Below are 18,105 nucleotides of genomic sequence, written 5' to 3'. Positions count from 1 at the left end.
TTTTCATTCTTAATCCACTTACGATTTAAATTATTTTAGAATGATAAAATAATCTAGTCGACCATTTATTCTAAATAAACAAGCCATTGACTTTCTTCAAATTTTTATTATAAATTTGTTAATAAAGCTGTTGTCTCCAAAAATTTAAATACCTTGACCGAGACAAAATAAAAATACTCGTAGACCTTAATGAAACATTTTTATTCACTAATGTATATGGATAAAACTTTTATCGATCGATATATTATAGCAAAAACTATTCTTAACATATAATTATCTCATAAACGTACCATTGCACATAACCTTAATTTTTAACGGCAAAAATCATATATATGTAATATGTATACAAAAGTTTGTTCCCCCGAAACTTATATGCCCTGGCCGATGGTACGGCTCGCACACGCTCCAAACCTCCTCTAGACAAGCATATGGCTAGGTGACAATCCGCGACATGTGATATACTTTGCAGTCAAATAAACACAACCCCCATCACTATACGTGACACGCATTTGCAATGATGAAACAACTTTTGCGCCTAATGACATAATATTTTCAAGACACGTAATATATTTTCATTTGTTGTAATATCCATGCATCAAAATTTTATTTGAAAAAGGATTGATGGTTATTTTATTTAAGATGGTTGTGATTTATGTGCAAGTATTTAACGTAATAGTGACTTTATTTATGTAGAAGCTGAGGGGTTGGTCTGCAAAGTTAAACAAAACAAGGGGACTGGCTATTGACTTTATCGTTTTCTTCTGCACTCACTTTCCTTTCTGCGCTACTAGACAGTTGTACTCTGATGTACAACCACACTCTCCCATTCATTTACCCTAGTAACTCCTCCCACGTGACAAACTTCACTTTAAAATTAAAAAGTTGAAAATTAAGTAAGTTTTTCACTAGCAAAGCCCACACACTTGTAATCATCATTCCGCGTAGGGCTGGCATATCGTATACACTAATACACGATAAGACACGAACATGAAACATATATACTTGTAAATGACACTAAAACTTATCGTGTACTTGTATTTCAAAGCTGAACCTTTTAATACTAGATATGCATGATAAGACACGAACATGTTAATACCGGTGGCGAAGCTACAACTGCGAGGAAGCCGAACTGCCGGAGAATCGTAGATGTGTGGAGGTAGACTATGAATTGAATGGTTGCGACTACCAGAGATGTGAAGGGAAATCACTGGACTACCCGAGATCCGGAGGGGGGAAATCGAAGAAAGGTTTGCACGTCGTCTACTTGAAGTTGGATTGAAATATATGCGACCATGCTCTTGTTCAATTGTTTGGTATAAAATTTTAGGATTAACTATTTAGGGTATATTATTATACATTTTTATTTATAAAAAAAGCTAATCATGTACTAACGGGTACTTAATTAACAGGTAAATGTGTATTTTACTTGTTTAGACACGAAAATTAACATATCAATTTGTGTCTACCTGTTTAGTACATGAAACCTATTAAGGTCATATCTGATACATGTTAAAATCGTGTAGGGACGTGTCGTGTATTCGTGTAACGTGTTGAAATTATCAGCCCTACTTCCACTCGAATAACAGAACGTGATGTCCTGACTCATCCATCCATGTCAAAACCAAACAACTAGGAAACACCCCTAGCTGAAACTGCTCCAGGCAAAGCTTCAACCAACGACTTTCGTAAGAAAAGTCATGGGGTTGCTGCTAGACCAATTAGCCGTTATAGTTTAAAATAGAAAAATTTTAACCTGCTGAAAGTTTTAAACTACTTTTTTTAGTTTAAAGCATGATTTTGCATTAACTTTTTAAAAAATTATAAAAAAATTATAAGATAGTCAATGAAGAGGGTAATGCTTTTTGAGAAAGAGTAATGAAATAGTGTAACAAAATTGTATAGTGTTTGGTGGATGAGAGAATGACCATGAATAGTATATTTCTGGTTGTCGGAGATTGTTTTGTTTGTATCTTTCTATATTTATAGTAATGGAAAATTACAAAGTTTGTGTATGTTTAATATAATGTTATTAATACATGTTTTTTTTATTAATATTATATTTTGATCTTAGTAATCAAGTTTTGATTAAACAAGTCATGAGAAATATATAAATTAATCTTCAACTACCAACAAAATCTTATGTGCTCAACTTTATTTTATCTTTCAAGAAATTTGCAAACCTTTTCTTAGTTTCTTGCTAGGTCTGTTGTTAATTTGATAAAATTTAGCCGTTCAAATAAACAAAACTGTATCGTAAAACTAGGAGTCAACAATTATTTGAAGATATAAATAAGAAAAATAAATCAATACATGCTTATGTTTAAGATATGATATATAAATGAATTCTCGTAAATACAGGCATAATTTAACATGAATATAAAAGTATAAAACTAAAAGTAATCAACATTTTGTTTTGTCAAAAGTTGAAGCATAAAAAGGTTGACTCAAAACAAAATTTGTTGAATATCAATAAAGCTAGAAAAGAAAGCACCCACCTAAACATCTACATGAATTGTAAAAACGGTGAACGAACAATAGGTATCAATTTGTTGTTGGATCAAAGAATGAGTGATAAGAAACGAAGTATCAATCAGTTGATCGGTATTTGATTTGTTATGAATTGTCATTCGTTATAGTAAACAGTATGTGTAACGTGTCTAGTTTAGCATTTTAATAATACTATAACTAAAATTTTGCATTTATTAAAAGCAATTTTACTTGCACGATAAAAATAAATGAAAATCTACGAAACAATATATATATGTGTGTATGTGTGTGTATTATAACGACGACTTTCTTATATATAGGCTAGCACACTCTCTAAATTTGGAGAGTCCCGATGCCCCACTCTGGCTAGACTATGTTGTCTTAACCGGGCACACGCTGTCTTCAGAGTTTGGCCTGGGCGTTCTCCCGGGAAACCATACCGCCGACTGCCACTTGACAGTCATTATGCCATCACAAGAGCAGAACTCTCTAGTGTAACACACGGTGGGACGAAGACCCAGATGAGCTCAAGGTTCAAACTGACAGCCTTTGTACAAGGCTTAGCTCAAATATTTCATTGCAATATCCACCCAAATATGACACAAGTGGGATTCGAATTTGAGTCTTCATTGAATAACCCAAACCTTCTACCACTCAACAAACGAATTAGCAGCCATAACTTTGTTAGTGTTCATAACTTGAATCCTTACAAATTCAATAAGCGGTGTGAGTACATCCAACTGATTATCAATTTTGAGTTCATGGCAGGTTAAAAAACAGTTTCAAACCTTCAATTGAACATGTTTCAAACCAAAACGAAACACTCTGGCACATGGTTACGAATTCATAACTTCATATCAAAATAGATAACAACTATTAGACCATCCTCTATGGTGGGGGCATCGAAGCCCCTCCATCGTGCCACGTCAGCGCCGGGGGCATCGAAGCCCCAACAAATAATGTCTCGCTGTGGTTTAAAGCCCGTTGACGCCCTTATATATATAGACAGACACACACACACACGTGTGTGTGTGTGTGAGGTTGAGAGGGAAAGCGTCCGGCGTTGGGTTGTTGGGCAGCACCGTGCCCCACCACCAAGGGCGCCCCCCTTGGTGGTGTTCAGCGCCCAAACGACGCCCGCCAACTCCCAAACCCCGCCCCATAACGAGGGTACTTGAAGTTATATCTCATAACATAATGATTGATTAATAAAGAACTAATCAATTGAATGATTATATATTTACCGAAAGGGTAAAAACATGAGGCAAAAAAAAGGTCAATCATCAAATTCTACATGGAAAAATGGAAAAAGTGAACACGAGGATGAATTTTAATGTTTACATATTACCCTTTAGGGAAATATGTCAAAGCATGCATATTACACATTCCGGTAATTGAGTACATCACTTTGATAATCTTGTATATTTACGGGCCAACTAACTCATTTGAGCATCTTTATTTCATACTCAGGAAGAAATCTATGATATATGAGAAAATCCCATAACCCAACCAAAACCCCTTATTTTTATCACATATGTGACTTGAACCTAATGCCTCCCTTTATAATAAAGTGTGGTATATGTGTGTGGTGATGTATAATTAATCTGTTAAAATGAACTAACATGGTAATCAGGTAATTATTGTGTAGAAAATTATTTGGCAACCAAAGAACAACTGTTGATCCAATGGTAACCGGTGTGACTTTCTTATAAAACTTTGTGAGTTTGTAAGCTAGCTCCTACTCCTCCTTCATCGTGTTGGTCCTTTTTTTACATTGTATAGTGAGAAAGCTCACCCATGCCTTTAGACGAGATCTTATTTTCCGACGATAGATTTTTTGTTGAGTTGGTTAAAAAATATATATATCTTACTATACTATTAAAGCAATACAGGATATTCACATAACATTCAACTAGTATGTTCATATACGCTTCAAGTCATGCGGTTTCTATCTTTAAATTGCCACATAATTTACTAATTAATGTTTTCTAGAATCATAACCTCACTGATTAATGTTTTCTGTAATCAAAACCAATTATTTCATTTCAAATGATTTAAAAATCGATTTGACCACAATTAATTATTTATAACTGATTTTGTGTTCACTTTTTAGTATGACTATTATTTTAGCAATTCAATTATTTATATTTGTATATTTATACAGTTTCTCATTCCATCATTTATACATATTTTTCCTAAATCTTGTGGTTTTGCAGAGAACACAATGAATTCTTTTGATATCTACATATATATGACGTTTGAAATATTTTTCATCCGTGTACTACACGAGCCAATATCCAAGTTTGGCAAATAAAGTAAAACACTTTAATTAGTAGTAATAATTATCGGGTGATGGCAAAAGAAAAATTCAATGATCATATTGAATCTTTTTCATAACACTAAAAACTTTGTCGGGCAAGTACTTAAAGAAGTTTGAATCTTTGGTCTCTTTTACTTACCCCACATCAGAGAATTATTTATTATTGATAACTATATTATTCCGTACTTTTTATTTTTGAACGACTGATCATTATTAGTTATGTTATTCTTCTAGGTTTTTCCTTTTTCAAAATGAAAATAAAGTCAAGTTAAAAATTATTTTTTTAATGACCAATAAATAAAAAAAATTGTCTAAACACTTTGTACGAGATGACTTAATCGCAAAAGACCATCACCAAGCACCACCTGGTCTAACCCAGTCGTACAGCCCTTAACACCTCTAGTTTATCTTCAGTTTCAGGAAAACACAAATACCCAAAAACCAATTAGTGGTAAAAATTAAATTAAAGTCAAATAATGGTTGTATTTAATATAAAAGTTCATTATTTAGAATAAATATATTAATCTTCAATAATATACTCTTAAAAGAAACACAAATATAAATATTGGAAATTTTTTGGACTAATAATATTTATTAGTTTGTGTTACTAATCCTTTAGTTATTAACGAATCCAAAGAGCAGAAATGAATGTGATATCAATACTCTAAAGTGTGTAGTTGAGAATTTGAACTTTTGAGAAATGCGCATATGAGGTGTCCTACATTGAAAGAATGATAAACCTGTGAGCTCTTTATAAGATGAAATGCTCACAATGATTATATTCTTATGTGACTAGACACACTGAGTGGCATTGCGGAGCACCCGACGTGCACAGGCTCAGGTGATTGGCGCAATGTGGCGCACTTTACACTTCGCAAGTCGCTTGAGAGCCGTCTTAGTATATTTGGTGGTTGGACCAAGTCTTGGGGCACATGTCAAACCAAGTGATTAGTCATTATGACTTGTGTCATCACCAGGGAATTCGTCGTGCTACATGTGACAAGTGTCCCATGACTCACCCTCGCCTAGACAAATGTTGGGTTTGTCTAGCTTAAGCATGGCATGTGTTGGGTGCATGTTGACAAGTGTTGTGCGCCTGATTTTGATGGTGACACGTGTCCTGTTGAGTCATCGGTTCACTGCTATATACAACATGTGTTGTAAAACACTTGGATGCACCAAAAAAACCTAGAACAGCCACATCCCATATACACACTCGACACGACCACACGACATCAAACCATTTCGTGTTGTCAATTCCAACTCTCTCTCTCTCTCTCTCTCTCTCTCTCTCCCAATCTCAATCTCTCATTACAAATACAGTTCGGGTGCAAGGGTAATTCCGACAGTACATATTGTTTCGGATATTGTACCCTGGGGAACTGACGAGCTCGCGGAGGTAGTCTGGAATTTGTTTTAACGGGCCCATGTTTAACATAAATCCTCAACCACAATTAGGAACCATAGTTGTTCAGTCTTGCAGCTAGGAAGGCATGGATAGCTTCTGGTGATCAAGACAGGTTCACCAAGAGAATGACCATATAAGAAGACACGACTAAAAGGCGATGCTTATGTCTCAGTAAGTCTCGATCAACGCGGTTTCAACACGATACTCAACTCGGCTCCGGTCTAGATTCCACTCGTCAAAGAATTCAGTGTTTGAGGACTAAATACGACTTTAGTATGAATCAAATCATATGTTTTTGTTGTATTTTTGTTAATTTAGATTAGACGTGTATACTACAATTTCCCAAAGATGCAAAGAGAATAATATGTTTCAATATAATCGTGATCATGCCCTATAATAAATTAGCAACATCCGACCAATGTCTTTACTTGATTGGATTCGGCTCCCTGATCTGTTGTCTAGAAAGAGGCTTTAGATGCCATTATGTATTTGTGTTTACTTGGTGAGTAATTTGAGGATTGAGAAATGACATTGTATTTTACAAGACCAACTAAATGAGAAACTATTTTTATAGTACTATTAAGTATTATTATTTTTGGTTTGTAAATAGGAATTGACAAGTTAGGATGATCTGAGTTGTCCTTTATAATGTGGTATAGTGGTAAGAACTTTGAGTTTCTTAATGAACCCCACTAACAACATTTTGGAGGGGGCATAGGTGGCTCAATGAAGAAAGACTGAGATATTTGTGGTCTCCAGTTCGATCATGAGGGCACCCGAGTTTTACCACCAGTGGGCCTCAGGCGGGTAGGTTTACCCTGAAACTAGAGGCGCTTAAGGGCTCTGTGCGACTGGGTTGGGACAGTTGAGGGTGACCTTTTGCTATCGGGTCACCCCTACGGAGTACCTCAACAATTCTATTTGTTGGTCGTTGAAAAAAAGATAAACCGGATTGATTGGCTTTAAAACCTCATAAAGTCTTTGTAATTGGGTGTTTGCTATATATATATATAAATTATGACTCATAGCATGGATTAATTTAACGATTGCAGTAAATCTTATAAATGGATTAGATTTCAGTATTACTAATTGTACAATGCTTGTAGGGTTTTGTTCGCTCTTCATCCATAATTGTACAACGCTTGTAGAGTTTTTATTCGATCTTCATCCATAATTGTTAAATCTTAACTCACTTATTGTTCAAGAGTTGAATCTCAAGACATTAAACTAGGAGTGCATCCAAACTAATTATTGGTAATTTTGATTTAAATGACGGCTCCCATTAATGTCATTTAATTATTACTACTTCAAGTTACATATGACGTTATTGTATAAATGTGCATGACCCTTCACGTTCTTAGAATGCCCAAGGGTGGTGTAGTGGCTTTATTCATCTCTATAGTACCTTATCATGTATGGCCTAACAAGGATACTTGTTTTAATTCTTCTTTGCATATTCGCTTTGGATGTTTGTTTGTGATATATTTTGATTCCAACTCAATCGTATGCTGTTTATATTGTCCTTGTTAAATTCATTATCGCTTAAATGTTTATCATTTAAATAATCGTTAAACTGGACTGTAAACACGTCTAACTCTATATCGTTGACATCAAAACTTTTGAGCCATCACATAAGAGGTACATGAAGTTAATTTTATGTTAAATAAGTTCTTACACAATAATGGAAATAAAACTCTTATCATTTCTTTAATGTTAAAAGCTTTTAAACCAAGTCGAATATAAACAGTTGAGCTAGTACATATTTTTTTTGGCAAAGTTTGAATGACTAAAGATTTATTTATGGAAAAAGATGTGGGGGATTAAATAGTGAGACGGAGTAAAGGCAGACTGGTTAAAAAGGTGCAACCCGTATTGTCCGGGTTCACGTACCTCTGACCTATGCTATGGGCTAGGGGTGGATAGGCCTACAAGTCTCCTATTGGTCCCTTTACTATTGAAAATGACATTTTCTTTTAACTTCTTTTACGTAATTTCAACCTATTAAAAACACACCCTTCATAAAATGTGGCCCATGCATGTGAAATACACATGGTTCTTGAATGTAAAGTTTTGTTATTTGAATAATCAAGCTATGCTTATGGTTTAGCTAGAAAACGTTAAACGCACTTTCATGTCACTGTCACATACGTATATATTAGACCCCACCTTTCTTAGTTGTGTTGAAGGACGCTCCGGGGGGGGGGGGGTCCTTTCTTGAAGCCCCTTTTATTCAACGCAATATGTGCTTAACTAGGTTTTTGGATGAGGTGGCATGGGGCGTCACCCCGACATTGTATGGTCTTATAAAAGACTTAATTTGTTTATATGATGACTGTTGACAACATATGAAACGTACAGAAGAGCCAAGTACTTTTAACTTGACAACATAGAATTAATTTAATAATTTGTGTATATAATATTCACATTTTAAATTATACCATAAAAATTTTATGGTAATCTATAATATATATAAACGATAACAATAAAATCCTAGGTGTCGCGATGTGGTCGCTCCCCATTTTTTTTGAAGTCACCAGATTTCTTTTATTTTTAAATTGAAGCTTCTCATGCATTTGACCCGAATTCATGGGTATGCGTCTAATCAAACTCATATAATTTTTTAAACGGGTTATAACATCTCATTAAATTAAAAAATAATCCCATCAAATTTTTGATAAAAAATCCTATAAAATAGGGATATACTAAAAATTAATATATTATTTATTTAAAAATGATATATATTATTTATAATTAAAAAACCAATTTTATAGTAAAAAAAATAAACGGGTCTTGAGTCTTTTCAAACCATATAGCTTTTAAACCGGCTTATAACATCTCATTTATTTGTGAAACAATTTATCATCAAACCATAAGTATATTATTAACTTTCATACAATTAAAAAAATAAAAATTCAAAACATAAATAAATATTAGAAACAAATAACATAAAACAACCCCCGTAAATAAACGAAACATTTAAAAACTTTATTATTGTTTCTTACATTTACTCAAGCCACTATATTGTTTTATTTGTCAAATGAAGACTTCAAGTGCATTTGACCCGAATTCACGGTATGGGTCTCATCATGCCTAGATAACCTTAAACGAGTTATAACATCTCACTGTTTTAAAAATAAATCTCACCAAGTATTTGATATGCAAATCTTATAAAGTAGGGATATACTAAATATTAATATCCAATTTTTTTAAGAAAAATATATTATTTATAATAAGAAACAATTTTATAGTAAAAAAAATAAGCGGGTCATGAGTCTCACCAAACCCATAGCTTTTAAACAGGTTATAACATGTCATTTATTTGTAAAACTATTTCATCATCAAACCCTAAGTATATTATTAGCTTTTTTATAATACATAAAATTAAAATGCAAAAAAATATGAATATTAGACACGAAAAAGAAACACAAGCCCCGTAATACGAGAGATAAAAACTAGTAAAATATAGTTAAAGATGTGAATGCATAGTATTTATTGAATTTTGACTTAAGGTAAAAATCGCATAATTTAATAAATATTTAAAGTTTTTTAATTAATAAAACCTAGTATTATGATAAAACAGCTTCTTTTTTTAATGCATTTATAAAATCAACATCTATATCTACACAAAAGTAGTAAAATACCAAGTTTGTTTATTCAAAAATGCTAAATTTTAGAATCACATTTAGTAGTTATTTAGGGAAACCATTAACAAAAGGTTTTAAAAGCAAATGCAAATTTGTCTGACTTACTTCAATCCACATAATGTTACTCGTTACTAAATTTATTCAATCATATATTTGTGACACAAAGTGTGTGATGTGGCTTCAACGGTGAAACTTCAAAGCATCTAATTCGTTTATGGCAAGGTTGCTAAATGGTTATGACCGATTATAAAGGATATGTTAATTTATCAAAACATGGTTATTTTGAGCCGGTAAAAGATATCTTTGATTTTTCAAGTAAGCATATAACGAGGAATGTTTAGTTATTCATTGTATCTTGGTGGGCACGTTTTAGATAATTTAGAAATCAAGAAATGATTTTATTTTCGATAATGTTCCTCTTCCGGTGTTCAAGATGTTAAATGACTATAAATCAACATAATTTATATGGGTGAAGAATAAAATTTAGCGTTCAAGTTTAGAATGAAAAAAGTGATGTAAGTTTAATTTTCTTCGTTATGTTTCCGGGATTGTAAGTTGTATTTTTCTTTTATTGTATGTTGTTAGCTAGGCTTCTTGCTTATTGTAAGTTGTTAGGTGCCCCCTTTGCTTTTATTTTTTAAAAATAATATTCTCTTATTATTATTATTTTTTTAAGTTTTCATTTTAAAAAATTGTTGTAGTAAACTCCATAATACATTTATAATAAATTTCCATTGTATTATTTTCATGAATAATTGTATTGTTTTATCTAGATGAATAAAGTACTTTGTTCGTTTTTGTAAAGTTTATATTGGCTTAAGGTACATATTGTTTGTATTTAATTAAGTATTTTTATAAATATCCTTTTTCAGATGGATAGAAATGAATATACTAAAACGGGTATTCATAAATATTGAAATCCGACATAGATGGTGAAAGGTCTTTGTAACTTGCAATGACTAGAGGTAGTAGTAGTTATTGTAAAATCAATTTAATTACTCACAAGTCACAAATATGATAACATATAACAACTCATTGTATTTCATTGTTCTACGTAGTGTTATTTTATACCAACAAATTTATTATGTATCTCAAAACCTACTATAGTGTACCCTTATAGCGTTGGCAAACTTATAGAAACATGTTAAATTTATGAAATTAAGGCTTAGGCCTAGCTCCGGCTTGTTACAACCTAGAAAGTTGGTATTTCATACAAGCTAGAGAGAACATCATTAACCAAACTAGCGTCATGTGTGTTCGGGTTAATTAATATGGAAAAGACTAAAAATGATCTAAGCTTAAGTTTATGTTAGCTATGAGCCTATGACTTAAAATCATATTTAGAGAAACAACTAGACGAGCGATCTTATGTTTTGCTTGATCATAGTTATTAAATATTTAACTTATCACTTATTGTTGTATGATTTGATAAATTGTTTCTTTATCCACTGTTAAAATCAGTAATGGCTTGTTTTTTTCATTAAATAAAGCGTCTAAAAATAATCAAGCAATTGGAAGCAGGCATTTTTTTTGTTTTTTGTTTTTAGAGGGAGGGGGGGGGGGGGGTGTTGGGGGTTAATTCAAGGATTAATAAAAGATGTTGGGAATGAATTACCACCATAATCGTATCAGGTGGCCTCGATCTTACTCTCTTTCGTGAGAAAAAAACATTTCTTGGTTAAGAAAATGATGGTGGTGGTTTGAATTGGTATGGAGAAAAATGGTTATGTCAATTCCTAGTTTGGAACTCGAGGGAGGGGGGGGGGGGGGTGGAACTTAATAGCAAATTTGGAAAACTTTTTGGCTGTATCAAATCTAACTTTGGATAATTTGATCAAAAGAAGTTTCGGAGATGGTAGAATCACCCAGTTCTCGATTGACACGTGGCTCACTTCGAAACTGATATAACTCGCATTTTCAAACTTATTTGCCATAGTGAGTAGCAAAGGTATTATGGTGGTTGGATGTTCTAAAGAACAGGGCCGGTTGTTGAAATGGAGGTGGGACAAAAATCCGTCAAATGAATATATGGAAAAACGTACATAATTACATGATTTGAAAATCCTATGTCAATAGCTGTCTTTTTCTGGGGATGAGGATAAGTGGAATTGGACCGAAGTTATGAAGAAGGCAGTGTTCGACATGTTTGTACCAAATGCAACGTTTGTAATGAGGTAGAAAATTGGGTAAAAAAATAAACATTTTTGTTTGGGATGTAGAGATGGATTAGATATCAACGTAGAAAGGTCTCATGTATAGAAATGAAGGAATTGAAAATGAAAATCATTTATAATTGAATCTGACATCTGCTAGTTATTTCTATAAAATTCCTCACACTTTCGTCTTTTCAGTTCGTGACTTACTCACAATTAACAAATCATCCCCGTTTTGTAGTAAAAAGGTGTTACAAGGCATTTGTATGATGATATAATATGGAAGTTTCGAAATGAAATAATCTTTATTTAATGAAAACCTTACATTTCGGCTTCTAAGAGAATTAAAGACATCAAATCTTTTTGCGTTTCTTTGAATAAAAAGTAGCGCCTTCGTTTAAATTGCTAACTGCGAAAATTAATGTAAATTTACTAATTTAGATTCTATAAGATATAAAAATAAAAAGTTATTTTTAACAATTTGATGGCAACTTATAAAAAGTTTGAAAAATAAAAGACATAAACATGTATTAAATGAGAGTTTTTAAAGTAATATAATATAATGTTTATATGTGTCCAGTGAGTCCAGAGATTTGTTGTTGAGTGAGTAGACAAAGTTGACACCCTCTCTCCCGGAATTACAGGGAGTCACCACCCATCTTTCTCTTTCTCTCTCTTCTGATACTTTTGCAGTAGACCAAATTCAATCAAAATATATGTGTCATTTATTATTACTATTATATTATTATTATGCGAATAATAATAATATTAAAACTTCACTTTTAGACACAAACCAAACACAAACTACTTTGTTTTTCAGTTTCATGGGAGTTTGAGATGATGTGTGGGTTAATTGATCTCAATACCATTAACACCGACACTGAGGAGGTTACAACAACATCGTTGTCTTCAAGTAGTTCTGCTCCGGTGCAGCAGGTGTGTTGTTTGGAGTTATGGCATGCTTGTGCCGGACCTTTAATATCCTTACCCACTAAAGGAAACGCCGTCGTTTACTGCCCTCAAGGCCACCTTCAACAACTCCAATCCTCCGGCGACTTTACTCTTCCTCCTCATGTCTTCTGCCGTGTTCTTGACGTTAAGCTTCATGTAAGTAATGTTATTATTATTATTTTGGGTTTAATAAAGGTGATTAATATTTGTGTAAATTTTATTAATTTAGGCTGAGGTTGGGACTGATGATGTTTTTGCTCAAGTCTCATTGATTCAAGATTCTAAGGTTGCTTTACATTTTACAATTTTATTTTCAAGATTATTCATTTCAAAATTTTATTTATTGAATGCATGTGTCACAATTTCTTGAGACAACATCTTTTGTTTTTTGCGTATCTTATTTTATCCCTTCCTTCTGTTTCTTAATTTTAAACATTAATTTCAAAGGGGTTACCACGTAGCTTATTGTCTGTTTGTCTCGTAATCATTTTGATTTTAATGAGTATTTTAATGGAATTCTGTCTTCAAAAACGTTAAACTGGAAACAATAATAACCAAACATAATACTGATTTTATCTCAAAATATCGTTTTATAATTTCGGTCTATTTAAGACTTTTTTTTTTATTTAACACGTGTTATGGATGTTGAAACAGCTAGAGCGAAAATGGCGTGACTTCGGTGAAGGTACATGTGGAGTAGAATATGCGGAAGAAGATGATAATGAGGTGACTGAAAGGTCAAAAACACCACATATGTTTTGCAAGACACTGACCGCATCCGATACTAGCACTCATGGAGGATTCTCGATTCCACGTCGGGCTGCCGAGGATTGTTTTCCGCCATTGGTAGTACATATATCAAAACCAAAATAATGACTTATGACTTATGAGGCCTAACTTTTACTTTTGGTTTAATAAACAATAGCTTGATTTTGTTGATGTGTTATTTATGGTAGGATTATAAACAGCAGAGGCCTTCACAAGAGCTTGTGGCTAAAGATCTTCACGGGTTTGAATGGAAATTCCGACATATCTACCGAGGTATGTGTAAATTTACTATTTTGCCCTTTGTGTTTGTTAGAAAGATTTGAAAACACAAACAAATCAATGGTCTTACAAATTACATATGTGGTCAGGACAACCTCGGAGGCATCTGCTGACAACGGGTTGGAGTGCATTTGTTAACAAGAAGAAGATTGTATGCGGGGACGCGGTTCTTTTTGTAAGGTACACGAGCTAGAAACGTGAGGGTAATTTGGTCATTTTGCAATTGTGTTCTTATGCTATTGTATTTCAGAGGAGTTGACGGAGTACTAAGGCTAGGAATCCGAAGAGCCACACAAGTGAAACCGGCTACTAGCTTACCGCCATATTTTGGTCATCAACTAAACGACTTTGACTTTTCGAATGTGGTCAATGCCATATCTCAAAGAACGGTATTCAGTGTCTATTACAATCCGAGGTAACAAAATTCATGGTGTTTAATTGTCTAGTTAGGAAAATGACCATTTTGACCGTAACTTCAATCATGTATTCTAGGGGCGGTTCATCACAGTTCATAGTGCCATATAACCGATTTATGAAGAGCCTTGCTAACTCGTGCTCTCCTGGAGTGAGATTTAAAATACGGGTTGAAACAGAAGATGCTGAAGACCGAAGGTTTGACAAATACTATGATTCCTAAAACCTTAAAATCGTGCACGATTACCAACCACGTTTCTTCTAACAGGTGTTCGGGAATCATTACTGGATGTAACGATATCGATCATGCAAGGTGGCCTGGATCGAAATGGAGGTGCCTAACGGTATGATATCGTTTGTCAACGTTATTCAAATGACCAAATTACCCTTCCGTCTATTAGTCAAATGTCTAAAACTCCCAGCCAACATTATTATTTGTGTTCTTATTTCTAGGTAAGGTGGGATTGTGGGGAAAGAGCAAGGCATAATAGGATTTCACCATGGGAGATCGATCGATGCAGTTCGGTTTCTGAAATAGGAAGGTTTGGGCCGCCCTTGATGAAGAGGACACGAACCGATTTTCCTTCACTTAAACCAGATTTTACTGTTCTAAAAGGCGCGTATTTTACTTAAATTTTATAAAAACATCTTTTATTTTATAAAAGAACAGACGCTGAATTTTGAGTATTTCTTACAGATAGGTCAACTGAAGCAACAGACTTGGGGGAATCGTTGCGATGCCACAAGGTCTTGCAAGGTCAAGAAATACACGGTTTCTACCGTTCTGAAACATCTCCAATGGGGAATGATATCAGAAATCAAACAAGTGTTGGCTCCGGTGAATATTTAAGATTCAACCGGGTCTTGCAAGGTCAAGAAATAATATCAAATTCTGGAAATTTATGGATCCACCCGCCATCATCATCTTCGCCTTCATCTGTGTTACGGTTCCAGCAAGCAATCAGTCAAGCTCCATACTCGTGTGCGATTCAATACGGTGACAACATGACATCGTTAAGTGGTCAAAACCATCAAGACTTCTTTAACCCCTTGAAAAGTCAACAGGAAGAACCGGTTTTGACCTCTACCAACAGTTGCAGACTCTTCGGTTTTTCATTGACCGAGGGAAGTAATGATGCAAAAAGCGAGCATCCAATAGGGCCTGTTTTGAAGATGATTTGACTCTTGTTGACCGAGAGAAGTAATGGTCGTGTACGATGTAGTTTGGACTATTAGTACTAGTAGCAGTATTGGTTTTGTTTGTCTAATGTAAACAGTTAATGAAACTTTTAGAAAGCTTTCATCATCCTAATGCATGAAGTGTTTACAACAATTAAATGGTAACAGACTAACAGTAACAAAATAGTAATGGGACAACCTGTTTTGCCACCTTTAAGAAAAGGTTGTATCTTTTACGGTCGGTTTGATTTGCTTCAATTCTTGTACCCTCTTCATTTCTTCAGTCATGCCCGCTTTCTCAAGCGCGGTTTCCAGCAGTTTAAACATTGTATCATAAGGTACAAAACCTCTCAATACCGCATCTTCCAAAAACAAACACGCGTGCTTAAGTTTTTGGTTCTTGCATAACCCGCGAACCTAAAGGCTATACGTTCCAAGCCCGACACTAACGTCATTGTCCAACATATGGTTCAACAAGAAAGAAACCACCTTCATTCTTTTCAACTTCAAACACATCTTCAACAATGGTGCATATGTGTCAAAGTCGGGTTTCACCCCACACTTTTCCATCTCATGTAACAGCTTAAGCGCATCCTCTTCTTGAGTGTGTTCACAAACGGCGGTTATCATGGTGTTATACGTCTGCGTATCGCGTTTAATTCCTATGTCAGGCATTTCATTAAAAACCTCGCGTGCATCCTTTATTCTTCCCGCTTTTGACAGTATATGAATTAAAGAATTGAAAAGGGATGTATCAAGGACGCAATCAGTCGACTTTATTTTCTCGTAAACCTTTAACGCTTCATCGATTTCCTTCGACTTCCCACGCGCATGCATTATAATAGTGTAGGTTATGATATTTGGAGAGCAACCTTTTTCTTGCATTTCTTCCAAACCTTGATCAACTTTTCTAAAATCTTTTTTGCAACAATAAGCTTCTATTAAAGACGTATAAGTCACAACATCGGGAGAAATCCCGTGTTCCTTCATCTCCTCCATGGTAGCTTGAATCTTTACAATATCCCGCGCTTTCGACCAACCATGTATTAATGAATTAAAAGTATGAGAATTTGGAGGTATTTCATTCTTGAATTCAAGAAATATATCATTAGCACGCTCAACGTTCTTTCCTTTCGCTAACGCACCAACTAATACATTCAATGCCAAAATATCTCTTTTAATCCCATATTCCTCAATTCTTCTGAATTCATCTATTGCTTCTTCATACAATCCCGCCTTTGCAAGCCTCCTTATGACCTTAAGAATCGTGTTTATCGTAACATAATTGTTTCCAATTTGAACCATCTGTTTAACCACTTGTCGCATCAGATCAAAGTTCCTCGACTTCCCCAAACAATCAACCAATATGTCATACATATCGGGTGAAAACTTGAAACCTAACCGCGATTCAGCCCAAATAAACACACCATAAGCAGCTTTCCAGTTATTATCGAACCGTTTCAGCAGTTGAGAAACTAAACCTTCTGATGGTGTAACATTAGACTCGTTTAACGCTTGTACAACAGACTCGACCGACTCAAAACGCTTCACAAGAACTTTAGTTATCCTTTTCGTATCGTTCTCGCCCTCGTTACCTACATTACCCTTACTGTATACTTTTGGTTCACCATGTTTATAAGTGTCCATCCAGTAAGATACCGAAGGAAGCACGAAATCATCCTCTGCGGTTTTCGTGACCAGACTATCGTTTTTCGTAATTCTAACCCATATTGGAAGATCAGGAGATTCAGTTACTACCTCCATTCGATCATTATCTTCATTAATATCATCACTTTTCGGACATTCAATCAAGGTGCAGAATGAACTGTACAAAAGATCACAAACTCTGCTTGCATTTGAGCTAGCTATTGACCTTGAAGAACACGAATTTACATTAAAAAGTTTTGGCCTTGAAATCGCCATTTGAGCACGACCTCGATCCCTACCGACTCTCGTGTCTGCAAACAAATTACCACATAATTCAAAACTCAGTTCTCCAGAACTCGCTAGGCGCTAGTTGGACCGTACCGACTAGCAATCAGTATAACTTAATCATGAATTCAAGATGAACCAAATCATATTGGAGTTATATAAACAAACTTTTTTCCAAATTTTATATATAAGTTTTTAAACTTATTAATCGAATTGGTCTGAAATGTTGAACCATTTGGGCCGATTTGGACCGGGTTTGATCGACTACCTAATTGTTGGTCTGATTAGGTGAAACTGAATCAGTATCATACTGATTAGCCATTAATCAGTGACTAATGCAACATTAATAGTATATATAGAGTGTAATGGTATAACATAATAATATATTTAACAATTTGATATTGGAATTGAAATTCAAAATGCAGGTACAACTAATCAAGTGTAACAGTAGACACAAGCAGGCAATTATGTATAAGAAACCAGTAGACGTACATACGGTGGAGATGACGGAGCGTTAATTGCCGGTGAGTGGAGTGGCGGTTGCACGGAGGCAACAGAGAAAAATAATAA

At 34.3% G+C, this 18,105-nt stretch overlaps 2 protein-coding genes across 2 annotated transcripts; one reads left to right on the top strand and one right to left on the bottom strand.

Annotated features, from left to right (window-relative positions):
• The first annotated feature begins 12,828 nt into the window (after positions 1–12,828).
• On the top strand, positions 12,829–15,508 carry LOC143587388 (auxin response factor 3-like). The gene is made up of 8 exons (XM_077068688.1): positions 12,829–13,119; positions 13,193–13,249; positions 13,600–13,809; positions 13,920–14,004; positions 14,100–14,190; positions 14,261–14,425; positions 14,503–14,622; positions 14,693–15,508. The coding sequence occupies exons 1-8, from the start codon at positions 12,850–12,852 to the stop codon at positions 14,772–14,774; spliced, it is 1,080 nt and encodes a 359-aa protein (XP_076924803.1). The 5' UTR covers positions 12,829–12,849; the 3' UTR covers positions 14,775–15,508.
• Positions 15,509–15,642: 134 nt separating this feature from the next.
• LOC143587379 (pentatricopeptide repeat-containing protein At3g22670, mitochondrial-like) lies at positions 15,643–18,105 on the bottom strand. Its single transcript, XM_077068680.1, has 2 exons — positions 18,028–18,105; positions 15,643–17,561 (listed from the first exon to the last, which is right to left on the bottom strand). Exon 2 carries the CDS (start codon positions 17,524–17,526, stop codon positions 16,021–16,023), a length of 1,506 nt encoding a protein of 501 aa, XP_076924795.1. The 5' UTR covers positions 17,527–17,561; positions 18,028–18,105; the 3' UTR covers positions 15,643–16,020.

The sequence above is a fragment of the Bidens hawaiensis genome, unplaced genomic scaffold (assembly GCF_021521415.1).
Source record: "Bidens hawaiensis isolate Kalapana, Puna unplaced genomic scaffold, B.hawaiensis_p1.1 tig00035476_1, whole genome shotgun sequence".
In the NCBI taxonomy this organism is placed as follows: Eukaryota; Viridiplantae; Streptophyta; class Magnoliopsida; order Asterales; family Asteraceae; genus Bidens; species Bidens hawaiensis.
The sequence above is the reverse complement of the archived record's forward strand: the minus strand, read 5'-3'. Positions and strand labels throughout refer to the sequence as shown.